The sequence below is a fragment of the Oncorhynchus masou genome, chromosome 19 (assembly GCF_036934945.1).
Source record: "Oncorhynchus masou masou isolate Uvic2021 chromosome 19, UVic_Omas_1.1, whole genome shotgun sequence".
Lineage (NCBI taxonomy): Eukaryota > Metazoa > Chordata > Actinopteri > Salmoniformes > Salmonidae > Oncorhynchus > Oncorhynchus masou.
In genome coordinates this window covers 7894609-7914579 of record NC_088230.1, presented here as the reverse complement: position 1 = coordinate 7914579, position 19971 = coordinate 7894609, and the positions used below count along the sequence as shown (strand labels likewise).

Here is a 19971-nt window from a genome sequence, read left to right as displayed (position 1 = left end):
TTTTGCAAATGTATTAAAAAAAACACAGAAATACCTTAATTACATAAGTATTCAGTACCTTTGCTATGAGACAGAAAATTGAGCTCAGGTGTATCCTGTTTCCCTTGATCATCCTTTCTACAACTTGGAGTCCACCTTTGTTAAATTCAATTGACTGGACTTGACTTGGAAAGGCAACACCTGTCTATATAAAAGGTCCCACAGTTGACTGCATGTCAGAGCAAAAACTAAGCCAAGGAATTGCCCATAGAGCTCCGAGACAGAATTGTGTCGAGGCGCAGATCTGGGGAAGGGTACCAAAATAAATATGCAGAATTGAAGGTCCCCAAGAACACAGCGGCCTCCATCATTCTTAAATGGAAGAAGTTTGGAACCACCAAGAATCTTCCTGGTGCTGGCCGCCTGGCCAAACTGAGCAAATCGGGAGAGAAGAGCCTTGGTCAAGGAGGTGATCAAGAACCTGATGGTCACTGAGAATTTTTTACAATTTTTAATCCAATTTAGAACAATTCAAGGGGGCCTGAATACACTATACAAACAGCATAATCACTTTGCTTGTTGTATAATTCCTTCTCGCATCTAAGCACGCCCCTCACCTTTTCAGTGCACAACACAACAGCTGTCTGATCAGGCAAAAAAAATGAAAAACCTTTCCCGGCCAAACCTTTATACCATAACCGCTAACCACTACATACAGCCTACATCATTGTCAATGTCACCATATTAGCTAAAGTCATAGTGAACATAGCTATGGGAACTAACAAATGTTAGTAAACCCGCTACAATGACGAGGTAGTGTACAGAAAGTAGTTTAGCAGTTACACCGGCAGGCCCCCGTGATAATGCATTAATAAAACCGAAAGCTTACCTTGACTTGGAAGAGTTCCAGTGCCTTAGCCAGCTAGCCAACATAAATAGCATTCATCAGTTTGAACTGGGTGTTTGAGTATGCTTAATTAGCTAGCTGTGTAAGTGAAAAAACACCAATGTAGCAATTACATGATTAGTAACATGCCTGGCATTTGAAAATACTATGCATTTTGTTTCACCCAAATTCAGAACCCGCTTCAAATCATGCAGATTATGTTCTATGGTGTTAAATGCTCTTTGGGCATTTGAAAAGCTAAAGAAACTGCTACCATGTGAATAAAGAACGGTATCATCTGCATAAAAATGAACATCCGCTGTTTCAATATGATTCCCAATGTTGTTGATATACAAAACAAACATTGGGCCCAAAATAGCACATTGCGGAACACCTGAGCACAACTCTATGGAGTACTCTACTCTCTATCAGATTTACAACCATCTGCCATTACATTGTGTACGAGTTGATAGGTAATTTATAAACCAATGTAGAGGATGACCAGTAATTTCACAACATTTTAATCTTTGCACCAACACAGTATGGTCCACCGTGTCAAATGCCGCTGACAAAACAATACAGACAGACACATAAATGTAACTTCTTGTCAAGAACACAGTGTACGTCAATTATAACCTTAAATTTTTCTGAAACAGTGCTGTGGCCAAACCAAACTTGACTGCATTCCATTTAAGATGTTGTTTTCTTGGATGTAGGCCTTCAACTGCCTACTAACTAAAGACTAAAGTATCTTAGACAGTACAGACAATTTTGATGTGGGTCGATAGTTGTCAGGTAGCGAAAGATTACACAATAGCAGATTTCCATAACCTTGGGATTTTCATCAAGCGTAAGTTTAAAAATACATGTTAAGGGGGAGCAATGATGTCTGCAGCTAGGTGTAGGGGGCGGGGGTCTAGATCTTCAGGGCCAGGGTATTTCTTTCTATAAATTTCCTTCAGGGCTTTACGCACTTCTGAAACCGAGAAGGATAAGAGAACATGGCGAAGGAGTGCATAAGGGCATCTGGTAAATTCACAAAGGGCTCATTTAGACATTTTCAAATAAACTACCTATATCTATAAAATGATTTAAGGGTTTCATAATATAGGTTCTCTCAGTTATAAGCTGTGGGTTTATCAACAATTGCTTGGGAAGCTGTGCATCTTTTTTGCTCTCCAAGCCTTGCCTTTCACTACTTGAAAAAATGTAGAAGGATTATTTAAATTATCTGAAGTAGATTTAAGGTAGTAGTCTGCTTTCAGTTTTCGGGTCATAGCCACACCCATATTTCAAAGACTTTTAAAAGCCATCCTATCGCCCACCGAACCAGAGCCTCTTGCTATAACCCACATAGCATTTAGATCCCTTATGATTTTAGCAAGTTCATCAGTAAACCAAGGGTTCTCTACATTTAATCCTGTATTTTTTGAAAGGGACTATTGCATACCTCTTGGAATGCGTTGTGGAAGTAAGAAAATACTAATTCAAAATCAGGGATTAATTCAATTCTATTCCATTCAATGCTAAATACAGTTGAAGTCGGAAGTTTACATAAACTAGTTAATGACTCCAACCTAAGTGTTTCAACCACTCCACAAATAGTTTACAGACAGATTATTTCACTTATAATTCACAACTCCAGTGGGTCAGCAGTGGGGCAGAAGTCCACTAAATTGACTGTGCCTTAAACTGCTTGGAAAATTCCAGAAAATGTCATGGCTTTATTAGCTTCTGATAGGCTAATTGACATAATTTGAGTCAATTGAAGGTGTACCCGTGGACGTATTTCAAGGCCTACCTTCAAACTCAGTGTCTCTTTGCTTGACATCATGGGGAAAAATGATGTCAGAAGGTGAATTCACCAATTTGTAAGTCGCTCTGGATAAGAGCGTCTGCTAAATGACTTAAATGTAAATGTAAAAAAAACTTCAATTTCAAACTGCTTCCACTTTCTTTTCGTAATGACACGTGGAGATCGCTTAGGAATTTGACCATCTCTCACATAAGTGATCATTGTGCTCTTGCCTATGTCATTTGAAACAACTAAAAAAAGATCAAAGAGGATTTCAGAGGATACATTATATTCAACCTAGTTACACTGTTGACAATCTGAGTGAGATTATAGTTAATATATATATATATATTTTTTTAGTTGATCAGAGCTAATGATAACCAGACTTGATTCAGATCACACAACACAAACTCAGAGTTGAAATGCTGTGATAATTCGAAAACATAATCTAGAGAGCCAGCAGTAGCAGATGGGAGGTCTATAACAACAAGATACAACAATATTTCAAGATGAGCTGAGGTTTAGGTTCAAAGACAGATTCAAATTGCTTAGGTTAATGAACAGAAATCAGAACGGCCACGAGAACTTGTATTTTACGTACACAGTACAGCAAGATCACCACCCGTAGATTTACGATCTGCACGAAAAAAACTAACCATTTACACCAATATTTTTGTCTAATAGATTTTCTGAACCAGGTTTCAGAAAGCATAAATACAGTAGTGTTGGCAGGACCTGGGTTAGATTGCACATTTCCAGACAGTAGAAGCAGCAAGATAATGGCACATCTCGATCAGGGGTTACAACATTTGGATTTACAGACAGGACTTGAATGACAATCCAGTCTCCGGCCTTTAACACCACATATTTCAGGAGATGTGTAGTCCAGAGACATGGTTAAGTACCAAGAGAATAGTCCTGACATGTAAGCGGAAGAGTCCGATTTCCCCATTGTTGTTTGGGAGAAATGTGCAAAGTTCACGCGTGCATTTATAGAGCAAGCTTGTGATTTCTCCCAAGGATGAGGGAGAAAGTCATATTTCCCCATTCACAGAGCAAAGGGCTATAAAAAGTATCGGCAACATTGTAAAAGCCAAGGGTAGACTTCATATGAAAGCGTTCCTAAATAATAATAGCAAGAATCCCTAATCAACTAGTCCAACAGCAGGTCAGTAAAAAGTATGCGGTGTATGATCCCTCCCCCTCTCTCCCTCCCCGGGGCACCTGTACCAGACTGGAGGAGACAGACCAGGGCAGGCGGGGAGCAATGCCATGACGGTGATACAATCGCTAACCAAAACAGTAATAAAATCACTAAAATCCAGACCAAAAACCAGTCAGTACCTGGTGGGACCACGATTTGCTTCATGCGAAATCTCCTCTGGATTGAGTTGATCAGGCTATTGATTGTGGCCTGTTGTCCTAATTCTCTTTAATGGCTGTGCGAAGTTGCTAGATACTGGCGGGAACTGGAGCATGCGGTCATACACGTCAATCCAAAGCATCCCAAACGTGCTCAACGGATGACATTGATGACAACCCCCCCCTCTTGGGTTGTGCTGTGGTTGAGATCTTTGTGGGCTATACTCAGCCTTGTCTCAGGATGGTAAGTTGGTAGTTGAAGATATCCCTCTAGTGGTGTGGGGGCTGTGCTTTGGCAAAGTGGGTGGGGTTATATCCTTCCTGTTTGGCCCTGTCCGGGGGTGTCCTCGGATGGGGCCACAGTGTCTGACCCCTCCGGTCTCAGCCTCCAGTATTTATGCTGCAGTAGTTTATGTGTCGGGGGGATAGGGTCAGTTTGTTATATCTGGAGTACTTCTCCTGTCCTATTCGGTGTCCTGTGTGAATTTAAGTGTGCTCTCTCTAATTCTCTCTCTCGCTATTTCTTTCTTTCTCTCTCGGAGGACCTGAGCCCTACGACCATGCCTCAGGACTACCTGACATGATGACTCCTTGCTGTCCCCAGTCCACCTGGCCGTGCTGCTGCTGCTCCAGTTTCAACTGTTCTGCCTTATTATTATTGGACCATGCTGGTCATTTATGAACATTTGAACATCTTGGCCATGTTCTGTTATAATCTCCACCCGGCACAGCCAGAAGAGGACTGGCCACCCCACATAGCCTGGTTCCTCGCTAGGTTTCTTCCTAGGTTTTGGCCCTTCTAGGGAGTTTTTCCTAGCCACCGTGCTTCTACACCTGCATTGCTTGCTGTTTGGGGTTTTAGGCTGGGTTTCTGTACAGCACTTTGAGATATCAGCTGATGTACGAACATTATTTGTCACATGCGCCGAATACAACAAGTGTAGACCTTACTGTGAAATGCTTACTTACAAGTCCTGAACCAACAGTGCAGTTCAAGAAGAGTTAAGAAAATATTTACCAAATAAAGCTTAAAAAAATACAAGTAACATTAAAATAACCATAATGAGTGCAATCTTGGTGGTACCGGTACAGAGTCAATGTGTGTGTGTGGGGGGGGGGGGGGGTTTACAGGTTAGTCGAGTTAATTTGTACATGTAGGTAGGGGTGAAGTGCCTATGCATAGATAATCCACAGCGAGTAGCAGCAGTGTACAAAACAAATAGAGGGGAGGGGCAATGTATTTAGTCCGGTGGCCAGTTGATTAATTGTTCAGCAGTCTTATGGCTTTGGGGGGTAAAAGCTGTTAAGGAGCCTTTTGGTCCTAGACTTGGCGCTCCAGTACTGCTTGCTGTGTGGTAGCAGAGAACAGTCCATGACAATTTTTGGGGCTTTTCTCTGACACCGTCAGAGGTCGACCAATTATGATTTTTCAACACCGATACCGATTAATCAGCCAATTTTTTTTTGTAATAATGACAATACAACAATACTGAATGAACACTTATTTTTAATTTAATATAATACATCAATAAAATAAATTTAGCCTCAAATAAATAATGAAACATGTTCACTTTGGTTTAAATAATGCAAAAACAAAGTGTTGAAGAAGAAAGTAAAAGTGCAATATGTGCCATGTAAGAAAGCTAATGTTTAAGTTCCTTGCACAGAACATGAGAACATATGAAAGCTAGTGGTTCCTTTTAACATGAGTCTTCAATATTCCCAGGTAAGAAGTTTTAGGTTGTAGTTATTATAGGAATTATAGGACTATTTCTCTCTATATGATTTGTATTTCATATACCTTTGACTATTGGATGTTCTTATAGGCACTTTAGTATTGCCAGTGTAACAGTATAGCTACCGTCCCTCTCCTCGCTCCTACCTGGGCTCGAACCAGGAACACATTGACAACAGCCACCCTCGAAGCAGCATTACCCATGAAGACCAAGGGGAGCAACTACTCCAAGTCTCAGAGCGAGTGAAGTTTGAAACGCTATTAGCACGCACCCCGCTAACTAGCTAGCCATTTCACATCGGTTACATCAGCCTAATCTCAGGAGTTTATAGGCTTGAAGTCATAAACAGCGCAATGCTTGAAGCACAGCGAAGAGCTGCTGACAAAGTGCACGAAAGTGCTGTTTGAATGAATGCTTACGAGCCTGCTGGTGCCTATCATCGCTCAGTCAGACTGCTCTATCAAATCATAGACTTAATAGCACACAGAAATACGAGCAATAGGTCATTAATATGGTCGAATCTGGAAACCATCATCTCGAAAACAAAATGTTTATTCTCAGTGAAATACGGCACCGTTCCGTATTTTATCCAACGGATGCATCCCTAAGTCTAAATATTCCTGTTACATCGCACAACCTTCAATGTTATGTCATAATTACGTAAAGTTCTGGCAAATTAGTTCGCAACCAGCCAGGCGGCCCAAACTGTTGCATATACCCTGACTCTGCGTGCAATGAATGCAAGAAGTGACAATTTCACTTGGTTAATATTGCCTGCTAATCTGGATTTCTTTTGGCTAAATATGCAGGTTTAAAAATATATACTTCTATGTATTGATTTTAAGAAAGGCATTGATGTTTATGGTTAGGTACACGTTGGAGCAACAACAGTCCTTTTTCGCAAATGCGCACCGCATCGATTATATGCAATGCAGGACATGCAAGATAAACTATTAATATCATCAACCATGTGTAGTTATAACTAGTGATTATGATTGATTGATTGTTTTTTATAAGATAAGTTTAATGCTAGCTAGCAACTTACCTTGGCTTCTTACTGCATTCGCGTAACAGGCAGGCTCCTCGTGAGGCAGGTGGTTAGAGCGTTGGACTAGTTAACCGTAAGATTGTATGATTGAATCCCTGAGCTGACAAGGTAAAAATGTGTCTTTCTGCTCCTGAACAACGCAGTTAACCCACCATTCCTAGGCAGTCATTGAAAATAAGAATGTGTTCTTAACTGACCTGCCTAGTTAAATAAAAGGTGTTAAACAATATATATATAAAAAAATTAACAATCAGCAAAATCGGCATCCAAAAATACAGATTTTCGATTGTTATGAAAACTTGAAAATCGGCAATTCCGATTAATCGGTCGACCTCTACCGCCTACTATATAGGACCTGGATGGCAAGAAGCTTGGCCCCAGTGATGTACTGTGCCGTACGCACTACCCTCTGTAGCGCTTTGCGGTCAGATGTCGAGCAGTTGCCATACCAGGAGGTGATGCAACCGGTCAGGATGCTCTCGACAGCGCAGCTGTAGAACTTTTTGAGGATCTGTATATACATATAAAGTGGGTAAAACAGTATGTAAACATTATTAAAGTGACCCCAAGCAATCTCATGTTTGACTTCTGTCGTGGCAGCCAGCATTTCTTGAGGAGCAAGCCAAAACGTAAGGCCAAATCAGCAGGTGCAGTTCCCCTTTAAACATTGTTCCCTCCAAAAGGTGAAGTGACAACCTTCACAAGAATTTTACTAATGGGAAACAAACTTTACTTTGAATGAAAAAAGAAAGTCATTAAATTAAAAGAATTCCACACACACTCAGATGTTTTCCTTTAAATGGATGTCAAACAAAAAGCAATTATTGCAAAGTTAAACAAACCATACAACTCTATGCACAAGGACTACTTTTGACAATTTCTACAGAAAACGTTACATATTTCACCCTATTAATGTGGAATTGCCCTAGTGTGGTTAAATTAAGGTTAGTAAGTGATTAGCAGTAATGGGCTTTTATTAATTGTTTTATTTTGTATTACAGCATTAAACCAACATTATGCATTTATTGTAAAAAAATATATATTTTTTTTTGCCCAATTAAAAATGTCCTTGATTTTTTAAGGAAAAGTTCATTTTTTGCCTCTTCACGGTCGAGACTGGTGTTTTGCGGGTACTATTTAATGAAGCTGCCTTTTTAATCAATTAGCCTTTTTAAAATGATAAACTTGGATTAGCTAACACAACATGCCATAGGTAATTATAAACTGGAGGGGGGGGGGGTCCCCCCTCTCATGTGAGAATTGTTGAAGGCCGCCTACGCATTAGATTTTAGTAGGATGGATTAAGTAAACTTCGAGAGTGCCACATCCCTATCCCCCCGCCACCACCCACCCCTGCACCCTTCTCGCCTAGCTGTCCCTTTAAAAAAATCCAAAGTATGAAAAATGGCAGAACAATACCATCTCATCATATCTTATTCCAAAAGGGTCCGTCGGTCTCACTATCGTTTTCTCTGTGCACTCTCACTTACTCTCTCTCGCACCTACAGCTCGACAGCCTTCCCTCTCTCCTCCCCGACTCGCCTAGCTGGCAGAAAGCTGCTTTGTTGCCATAGTATCAACTCCCACTTTTGATACTGTCATTTCAAGTCGGACATGGTAGCCTTGATACAATATGTTCCCCATTTCCATTCAAATATTTGTCAGATATGATCCTGTAGATTTTGGATTACACTTGACTGTGCCTGACAAGACACCCACACCCCTCCCCATTTTATTAATGGCCAAAAAGACCCCCCCCCCCCAATAAAAAGATAGATAGATAAAAAGAAAGAGGGGGAGGCTATGGGAGTTGAGAGGATATGAGAGAGCTGTAGTAAGAGGCCTTTTTATATGCTCCCGTCTGTCCATAAATAAAGTGAGATCCCAAAGTCCATTCTCTCTAGTGTGTGCTGTTCTCTGAAGGGGGAGATGGAGGCTACCAAAGGCAAGGTCTAATGTTGGTGGCGAAGCTTCCACCCCCCTCCCCTGTTTGTTGAGATAAAAATCAAATACACTACTCTGCTGAGAGAGAGAGAAAAGGTCCTTTCACCCAACTGAAAACCATTTGAGAGACATCAGGATTATGTAGCATCCCCTCAGCATTCAAGACATGAACAAAATAATAATAATAAAACAACTAAATCCTGAGGATGAACTAACTGGAAAGCAAACTAAAATTAGGCTATCCAACATGTTGTCCACAAAATGTAGGTCTATAAGCAATAGCCTTCTATTATCTGGGGGATTATTTAAACTACATATGATAGGCAGAAGGCACACTTCAAATATAATAAAATGACAAATGTAATGACCAAAGATGAAATTCCATTGTTTTTTGCGAGACCATATTTCTCAGGTTTACGAGTCTGGACATGCGAATTGTAGGTTAACTTCAGAAACTGGCCTAAACAAACACACACGCTCTCACCGTGATTTTGTGTCACGTGACCATAATAAGTCACCTATCATCATGAAATGCACCACGTGAGTGACCATAAAATGACCACTGCACTGATTATGAAAGAAATGTCATATGACCATATCAGTGAAAACCGTAATGACAAAAAATGTATACTACCAAACAAAGACATTGAATGATTGTTACTTAGGCTAGAGTAGGCCTACTACTTGTCTAAAAGAGTTGTGCAACAGTTACCACAGATACTGAAGTTGGGACAGAGACCTAGAATGAGTAGTATGAACCAAAGAAACATGAACTCAAAGTATAGAAGCTAGCCTATAGGCATTGCAGTGAAGAGGTGGCCTGCCAGACCCCTGACTCTGCTGGTGCAGTTACAGCACACATTTCACCTGTCACACGAGACTTTAAAGAGTCTCGATGTTGAAGATGGAGGGATATGGTAGATGAAGAGCGAGGGAGTGCCTTTGTGGCCTCCCAGGGGGGGCCTTCCCCAACCCACCGGCCTGATCCATTCTTCTCCCCTCTCAATGAGGGGATTAAGAAGGCTCTCTCAGTATGGCCATATTGGGGGGGGGGTTGTACTGGGAGAGTGGAGACAGGGGGGAGGCATCCAAATAATATTACAGCTAAGTGGTGAGGGAACCTGAAACACTAACTCTGCAAAGCATTCCAGGCTCACCAAGGTACCAGACAGGCCTTTCGCTATAGCTGAAACACCTTTAGAATCGGGAGTAAAGTTTCTAAAGAAAGGGAAAAGAAAGGAATGAGGAGGGAAGCAAAGAAAAGTTGAGACCACGTTTGTTGAGAAGTGAGGGATGCTCCTCTTATTCCATCCTCTTATGCAAAGCAGGTTCAAGGAGGGCTACGAAGCACACAATTAATGCTGATTACACGCATATGCTAATTATTACACCCTAATCAAGTACAGTGGCCTTATATTCAGACCTAATGCCTACAGATAGGCTTCTCTCGTTCTGTCTTCTTTAGGAAGGAAAGCTATAAATACTACAGGACTGCTAGGGGCTAAACCACTACACCTCTAATAACCATGGGGGCCGTCAGTCAAGGCTTCAGACAGACACAGAGGCAAACAACAACAGAGAGACAGCCCAGACAATCAGACACGCTTGATGGTCATACGGTGATAACATGCATAGCTCTTGATGTACTGCCTCAAATGCAACAAATCTGGTCATTTGACATTTGTTTTCTATTCTGCACATTGTGTAGGTGGCGGAAAGAGTGGTGTGAAACATATAGGATAAAAGCAGAGGATGAAAAACAGAGTATATTCTATAAAAAAGTATTGTTGCGTTGGTAACCGTATTCAGTTGGTTTGCTTAGGTTTTCATAAAAACATGAGAACAAGCACCAGACATGTTCAAAAATATATTTGCTTAAAATTGTGTTATACCCCATGCATTGTCTGTCCTCATCTTAATTGTCATGATGATACTTTGAGTAACTTTGTTTTCTTTACAAGCACTTAAGGGCACCTTCAGCCTATTTGAGAGTTCAACAGTTGTTGAAGAGTGACTTTAATAGTGCAGTTTATAAAACATGGATCAAACCAAATAATGAATGTCAAAAATCATTATTTGATTCCAATCCAACTGTCCTCTCCCCACCAGTGGGAAGCAGGAAGAGAATTGGAGGACCTGAGGTCTGGCTTTGTGACGACATACATTTTGTCCTGTTTAACCTCCCCATCCTTTACTCAGCAGAGCAGGAAGGAAATGCTTGGGGTGAATGAGAGGTCCGTGGGGCTTGCTGATGCTGAGCCTGCTCAACATCAGGTCTTCATTCCAGAGAAGCTGACCAGTACAATTTCAACACACTGAACTTTACACAGAGACCCTTCACTGGAATAGTATTACTCTGACTAACAGAGGGGAAGGGAAAACACTGGGGTAATCTGTATTGCTCAATATCTGAGTAGGGGCATAAGAGAAGAGACATTTCTTCACTGAGTGAGGGAGCTGGACTCTGAGCTCTAGCTCTGTTTCTAGGTAGAGACTTGAAATTAACGTCTCATTAAACTCTTTAAACTGACTGTTTAAATACGCCCTTGTCAAGCGCTTTACTTCTGCGTGTGACAAATACCATTATCTACCCTTAACACCCGATGACAGGGGTGTGGCTGGCGCACAACAAAGATTTGTTAACGGTTCGTTACTAAAGTAAATATAGCCTAGCATAGCCTAAATATATATAAATATAACCTAGATCATACAAATGCGCTTCTGTAGCTAACTACATGGCTCCCTGACGGTTTGACATGGAGCTCTTGCAAACAAGACACAAACAAGTCCCCCACCTTAAACAACACATTTCTAACTTGCCATTGGCGTCACATTCCTTAAGATAACATCTAGTTAGCTAGCTAACAATTAGCAAGAAAGTTAGCTAGGCTATCGACAATAACTGGAGGCCCATGCAATGATACAATGTATCCATACTTTGACAACCTCACCAGAATGGGTTGAATTGTTTTAATATACAGCGGCATTGGTAAAATGTCCCTATAACTATGCGTTATTTTAATTAAACCACCTGTTCGTTGGCTAACTATTATGCTAACGTTAGCTAGTTACCCCGTGTTTAAAAGCTGGTTGGCTAACTAACGTTAGCTACTGTAACTGATTTGACAGTGTCTGACTGGTACAAATCCCTTAGTGTGACCCTAGCTAAACTCAATCCCCTTTATAAAGATGACCAGGTTCATTGCCCTAAAGAGCAAGATAATGGTATGCTCACCTTTAGTCTGATTTCATACGTGGTAAACCTGGTCCTGCCGACACCGACCGTCTCCGGGTTGCTCACGTCTATCTCTAGAAAGTTACTAGGTGGTCCATACGCGTCATTCAAGTTCTGAGGCTTGGAGAATAGCCTCCTTGTATCAGCTATGGTATCAGCCATTTCTCCCTCACTCGCTAGCTAAGTTAGCCTCAATGGTTTGGGGTTGCGCGCTCCACTTCCGATCAGCTGAGATGCAGCTGACGCTTGGCCCCTTCCTTGTGTTTTGTTTACTACCTCTGTCTCAGCACATTTGCATTTTCTTGGCTGATAAGTGCACTATCTGAAATATTGACCAATCAGAGTTAAATGCGCTGTGTAAAGTATTACATTTGATTCCCCACAAACTAAACAAAATCGCCACAAACGTATACCAAAATACACTTTACGGAACACATATTACATGTAAAACCTTTTTATTGGCTTTATAACTCGCCCATAATGTAGTTAATTACAAAGGAAATTACGTTTGTTATTTCTTCTTCTTTGGTATAATGGCGTTCGCAACATTTATATGTGCATTCGCGCCACCTACTGTACGGGTGGATAATAAGGATCCTAAAAGGAAAACAATGTGCAGTAAAAAATACATGTACACAAATGTCATACAAATTACGAAATGTTAATTAAACTAAATCAGCCTGCTTTTCTGTTTTAATCAGGTCCCTACCCAGGCTCAGAAGGATCCTGTGATGGCGGGACATTTCCAGGCGACAGTAGGCCTTGCAGTGCTATAAGTATTGGAGGCACAAAAACTTCTCAGCTGCAGATATAATGATGTCCATCTTCTTGGACTTTTTGGACACTTGTTAATAACTGTGGCTATAAATACTACAACATCCACCTTTTTCACAATAAGTGTATCCAGATCACTTGATTGAAGTATAACCTTTGCAACTGGTTGTGGTGCATCCACCACCATATCTTCTATAGAACTGTGGCCTCTTACCCCTTCAACACTCTTCACCGCCTCCACATAGGAGATTTGCTGTACAACCCTGATCCTTGACACCTCAACCTCTTTCGTCCTAACAGGGCACTCGGGGAATTACGAAATATGATCCCCACCACAGTTGCAACATTTTACATTCAAAGACTCTTCAATAACATATTCCTTCTGTCTGCAAACACAACACATGGCCAAACTTTTTACACTTCTTGCATTGCATTGGGTTTTGCACGAACGCTCTTATATATCTTATATATCCCAACTTAACATAATACAGATACACTTTGCTCCTTTTTCCCATTCTCCATGCGGGTCATGCGACATGCATTAACTACTCCTGGAATTTTTTGCCTAAGATATCGATTATCAATGTCCAACCGGGCGCCAGAAATTACACCTTTTACTGGTGCCCTGCTCCGAAAATCAAAGCTGTTCACTTCATGTGTCGATATTTTCGCAAGCCACAATGCACGCTCCTTTTGCTATTTAGATACACACGATATCAACATCATACCATTCCTGGTTACTTCGATTGCATCCACTTTTCCCAATGCCTTCTTCACCATCCTCGTGACTTCAAAAGGGTTTCCCAAATAAACATCTTTATCCAAAAAATGTACTCCAACAAGGAACGATTCATCAGACTCATTTTACCACAAGAATTTGTCCACTCATCTTGTCATGCCCTGACCTTAGTTATCTCTGTTTTATTGATATTTTGGTGAGGTCAGGGTGTGACTAGGGTGGGTACGCTAGTTTTTGTACTGTCTAGGGTTGTTGTAGGTCTAGGGGTTTTTGTATTTCGATGTTGACCTGATATGGTTCTCAATCAGAGACAGCTGTTTATCGTTGTCTCTGATTGGGGATCATATTTAGGTAGCTATTTCCCTTTTGTGTTTTGTGGGATCTTGTCTATGTGCAGTTTCCTGTCAACACTTATTTGTATAGCTTCACGTGTTGTTTTTTTTGGTTAGTTTGGTCAGTGTTCATTCTTATAATAATAATAATAATAATAATAATAATAATAATGCACATATACCATTCTGCGCGTTGGTCTGATTCATACGGCGAACGTGACACATCTTTCTCGCTAACAGTACTCAACGCGCTTTCAGCTTCAAAAACTTCTGATTTCCCCATCTCACGGTCCTAAGGTGCAAGGTAACTCCTACATAAACAATCCCCCACTTCTCTCTGTGCGTGAGCTGCACTTTAAGAACTTGTCCAGGTTGACTTGTGTCATTGCTGTTCAGGTTCCAAAAACTATTAGGGCCAAATTAACATAGAAAAAAATATCAGCCATGGGTTGTGGTACTTGGAAAACATTTTTTTTGCAAGTGCCAATATTTAGAGAATAAAGTCAAAATAACATTTCTTGAATAAAGATAAAAACGTTTGAGATTTTCTGTACATTAGGCGACCATTTTTCACAGCCATAATCACATGCGACTGCTGGTCATACTGTCGTTACACCACACACCGATGGCAACCAAATTTGTTATCCAGATTACAGGTTCATAATTTATCAACAGATCATGGATCAGGTAAAAGTGGAAGTAAGCTAACACTTCCGCCCTACATGTCCGTGGTTAGGTGCTACATTGGTGTAGTATTTTTGCATGTACATGGAGTACTCTGTCAACAATAATTCCAGCAAATTGGTTATTAGAGTGTGCATGCAGTTGTTCTTCACCACCACTAGCATATACTCCCGGTGCTATTTACCATCAGCATTTATGCTATTCTATGCTTCAAATGTAACCCATATTTATTCAAATTTTACATTGGAACATTTAGTTGGTCTCTGTAAGTTAAACAGTCAGACACTGCCATCACTGCTTCTCAAACATGATCTTTCATATTTGAAGGGACATTATCTTCAGTTGTGAACAAAATAATCTTGTTCGGGCCTCCCGGTTGGCGCTGTGGTCTAGAGCACTGCACTGCAGCACTAGCTGTGCCACCAGAGACTCTGGATTTGCACCCAGGCTCTGTCGCAGCCAGTCACGACTGGGAGGTCCCTGGAGCGACGCACAATTGGCCTAGCGTCGTCCGGGTTAGGGAGGGTTTGGCCGGTCGGGATATCCTTGTCTCATCGCACACCAGCGACTCCTGTGGCGGGCCGGGTGCAGTGCACACTAACCAAGGTCAACAGGTGCACGGTGTTTCCTCCGACACATTGGTACGGCTAGCTTCCGGGTTGGATGCGCGCTGTGTTAAGAAGCAGTGCGGCTTGGTTGGGATGTGTTTCGGAGAACACATGACTTTCAACCATCGTCTCTCCCGAGCCCGTACGGGAGTTGTAGCGATGAGACAAGATAGTAACTACTAACAATTGGATACCACGAAATTGGGGAGAACAAAAGGGGCTAAAATAAAATACAAATAATAATAATATTAATCTTGTACGCACAATATGTGTCTGCTAAATAGGCACCATGTGGATAAGTGCCAGTCCACTGATTGGGCTGGACAAGCACTGATATACATTAAATCATCCAAGTGTGCTTGTGTAAGGATTGAAATTGACTACGTAAATACAGTACTAGTCAAAAGTTTGGACACACCTACTCATTGCAGAGTTTCTTTATTTGTACTATTTTCTACATTGTAGAACAATAGGGAAGACATCAAAACTATGAAATAACACACATAATGTAATAACCAAAAGAGTGTTAAACAAATCAAAATATATTTTAGATTCTTCACAGTATCCACCCTTGAAAAGTAGCCAAGCACTCCGTAGCCGATGTAAGACCTTTTAAACAGGTCAACATTCACAAGGCCGCAGGGCCAGACGGATTACCAGGACGTGTACTCTGAGCATGTGCTGACCAGCTGACAAGTGTCTTCACTGACATTTTCAACCTGTCCGTAATAGCAACATGTCTCAAGCAGACCACCATAGTCGTGTTGACCAAGAACAATAAGGTAACCTGCCTAAATGACTACCGACCCGTAGCACTCATGTCTGTAGCCCTGAAGTGCTTTGAAAGGCTGGTCATGGCTCACATCAACACCCTTATCCCAGAAACCCTAGACCCACTCCAATTTGCATACTGCCCCAACAGATCCACAGATGACGCAATCTCTATTGCACTCCACACTGCCCAATCCCACCTGGACAAACGGAACACCTACGTGAGAATGCTATTCATTGACTACAGCTCAGCGTTAAACACCATAGTGCCCTCAAAGCTAATCATTAAGCCAAGGACCCTGGGATTAAACACCTCCCTCTGCAACTGGATCCTGGACTTCCTGACGGGCCGCCCCCAGCTGGTGATAGTAGGTAACAACATATCTGCCACGCTGATCCTCAACATGGGGGCCCCTCAGGGGTGCATGCTCAGTCCTCTCCTGTACTCCCTGTTCACCCATGACTGCATGGCCAGGTACGACTCCAACACCGTCATTAAGTTTGCCGATGACACAACAGTGTCACCGACAACAATGGGAGGAGGTCAGAGTCCTGGCCGTGTGGTGCCAGGATAACAACCTCTCCCTCAAAGTGATCAAGACAAAGGAGATGATTGTGGACTACAGGAAAAGGCGGATCGACCACGCCCCCATTCTCATCGACAGGGCTGTAGTGGAGCAGGTTGAGAGCTTCAAGTTCCTTGGTGTCCACATCACCAACAAACTATCATGATCCAAACACACCAAGACAGTTGTGAAGAGGGCACGAAAAAACATATTCCCCCTCAGGAGACTGAAGAGATATGGCATGGGTCCTCAGATCCTCAAAAAGTTATTCAGCTGCACCATCGAGAGCACCCTGACTGGTTACATCACTGTCTGGTATGGCAATTGCTCGGTCTCCGACCGCAAGGCATTACAGTGGGTAGTGCATACAGTAAATATATATATTTTTGTGTTTATACAACGGGTGTGTAATTTTATTTTATTTGTATTTCACCTTTATTTCACCAGGTAGGCTAGTTGAGAACAAGTTCTCATTTACAATTGCGACCTGGCCAACATAAAGCAAAGCAGTTCGACACATACAACAACACAGAGTTACACATGGAGTAAAACAAACATACAGGTACAGTCAATAATACAGTAGAAAAACAAGTCTATATACAATGTGAGCAAATGAGATAAGGGAGGTAAAGGCAACAAAAAAGGCCATGTTGGCGAAGTAAATACAATATAGCAAGTAAAGCACTGGAATTGGAGATTTGCGGTGGAATAATGTGCAAAGTAGAGATAGAAATAATGGTGTGCAAAGGAGCAAAATAAATAAATAATTACAGTAGAGGGAGAGGGTAGTTGGGCTAAATTATAGATGGGCTATGTACAGATGCAGTAATATGTGAGCTGCTCTGACAGCTGGTGCTTAAAGCTAGTGTTTCCAGTTTCAGAGATTTTTGTAGTTCGTTCCAGTCATTGGCAGCAGAGAACTGTAAAGAGAGGCGGCCAAAGGAAGAATTGTTTTGGGGGTGACCAGAGAGATATACCTGCTGGAGCGCGCGCTACAGGTGGGTGTTGCTATGGTGACCAGCGAGCTAAGATAAGGGGGGACTTTACCTAGCAGGGTCTTGTAGACGACCTGGAGCCAGTGGGTTTGTCGACGAGCAATCATTTGAGAAACCAAGGCTATAGAGTCTGCCGATGAGGATGTGGTGATTGACAGAGTCGAAAGCCTTGGCCAGGTCAATGAATACGGCTGCACAATATTGTTTCTTATCGATGGCGGTTAAGATATCGTTTAGGACCTTGAGCGTGGCTGAGGTGCACCCATGACCAGCTCTGAAACCAGTTTGCACAGTGGAGAAGGTATGGTGAGATTCGAAATGGTCGGTAATCTGTGTGTTGACTTGGCTTTCGAGGACCTTAGAAAGGCAGGATAGGATAGATATAGGTCTGTAGCAGTTTGGGTCAAGAGTGTCCCCCCCCTTTAAAGAGTGGGATGACCGCAGCTGCTTTCCAATCTTTGGGAATCTCATATGACACGAAAGAGAGGTTGAACAGACTAGTAATAATTTCACCAGATAATCTTAGAAAGAAAGGGTCCAGATTGTCTAGCCCGGCTGATTTGTAGGGGTCCAGATTTTGCAGCTCTTTAGAACATCAGCTGACTCAATTTGGGAGAAGGAGAAATGGGGAAGGCTTGGGCAAGTTGCTGTGGGGGGTACAGTGCTGTTGACCGGGGTAGGGGTAGCCAGGTGGAAAGCATGGCCAGCCAAAGAAAAATGCTTATTGAAATTCTCAATTATAGTGGATTTATCAGTGATGACAGTGTTTCCTATCCTCAGTGCAGTGGGCAGCTGGGAGGAGATGTTCTTATTCTCCATGGACTTTACAGTGTCCCAGAACTTTTTTGAGTTTGTGTTGCAGGAAGCACAATTCTGCTTTAAAAAGCTAGTCCGACTTTTCTAACTGCCTGTGTATTTTGGTTTTTAGCTTCCCTGAAAAGTTGCATATTATGGGGGCTTAATGCAGAATGCCATAGGATGTTTTTGTGTTGGTTAAGGGCAGTCAGGTCTAGAGAGAACCAAGGGCTATATCTGTTCTTGAATGGGGCATGATTATTTAAGATGGTGAAGAAGGCATGTTTTAAAAATAACCAGGCATCCTCTACTGACGGGATGAGATCAATATCCTTCCAGGATACCCCGGCCAGGTCGATTAGAAAGGTTTGATCGCTGAAGTGTTTCAGGGAGCGTTTAACAGTGATGAGGGGAGGTTGTTTGACCCCTGACCCATTAGGGATGCAGGCAATGAGGCAGTGATCGCTGAGATCTTGGTTGAAAACAGCAGAGGTGTATTTAGAGTGCAAGTTGGTTAGGATAATATCTATGAGGGTGCCCGTGTTTACGGTTTTGGGGTGATACCTGGTAGGTTCATTGATAATTTGTGTGAGATTGAGGGCATCAAACTTAGATTGTAGGATGGCTGGGGTGTTAAGCATGTTCCAGTTTAGATCGCCTAGCAGCACGAGCTCTGAATATAGATGGGGGCAATCAGTTCACAAATGGTGTCCAGAGCACAGCTGGGGGCAGAGGGTGGTCTATAGCAGGCGGCAACGGTGAGAGACTTGTTTTTAGAGAGGTGGATTTTTAAAAATTCAAATTGTTTGGGTACAGACCTGGATAGTAGGACAGAACTCTGCAGGCTATCTTTGCAGTAGATTGCAACACTGCCCCCTTTGGCCATTCTACCTTGTCTGAAAATGTTGCAGTAAGGGATGGAGATTTCAGAATTTTTGGTGGTCTTCCTAAGCCAGGATTCAGATACGGCTAGAACATCCGGGTTGGCAGAGTGTGCTAAAGCAGTGAATAAAACAAACTTAGGGAGGAGGCTTCTAATGTTAACATGCATGAAACCAAGGCTATTACGGTTACAGTTGTCATCAAAAGAGAGCGACTGGGGAATAGGAGTGGAGCTAGACACTGCAGGGCCTGGATTCACCTCTACATCACCAGAGGAACAGAGGAGGAGTAGGATAAGGGTACGGCTAAAAGCTATGAGAATTGGTCGTCTAGAACGTCCGGAACAGAGAGTGAAAGGAAGTTTCTGGTGGCGATAAAATAGCTTCAAGGCATAATGTACAGACAAAGGTATTGTAGGATGTGAATATAGTGGTGGTAAACCTAGGTATTTAGTGATGATGAGAGATATTGTCTCGAGAAACACAGTGTATGTGTGGGTGGTGGAACTGGGTGGTGGAACTGAAAGGTTGGATAAGATATTAATGAGAAGGCTAGAGGCTTTACAGTGAAATAATCCAATAAACACTAACCAGAACAGCAATGCACAAGGCATATTGACATTAAGAAGAGTTATGCTTAGTCGAGTGATCATAAGGGTCCAGTGAGTAGTGAGGTGGTTGGCGTAACGGTGATTCAGACAGCTAGCCGGGCCATCGGTTGCAAGCTAGCATAGGATGGAGGTCTGTTTTTAGCCACCTCGTGGGTTTCCATCGATAGATTAGTGGTGTTTCGTGTGGTACAGTGGATCAATCCAATTGGCAAAATAGATATAGTTAAAGT

General features: G+C 42.1%; 1 protein-coding gene across 2 annotated transcripts in view; it reads right to left on the bottom strand.

The window, feature by feature from the left end:
• LOC135505753 (sorting nexin-3-like) overlaps window positions 1-12467 on the bottom strand; it is a 33967-nt gene extending 21500 nt beyond the window's left edge. The window contains exon 1 of one of the 2 annotated variants that reach the window (XM_064924850.1): window positions 11986-12467. In XM_064924850.1, coding sequence (XP_064780922.1) covers window positions 11986-12147 — 162 coding nt within the window. In that variant the 5' untranslated portion in view covers window positions 12148-12467. The remainder of the gene's footprint in view (window positions 1-11985) is intronic. The other variant, XM_064924849.1, reaches the window with a different exon arrangement.
• Window positions 12468-19971: the final 7504 nt, after the last annotated feature.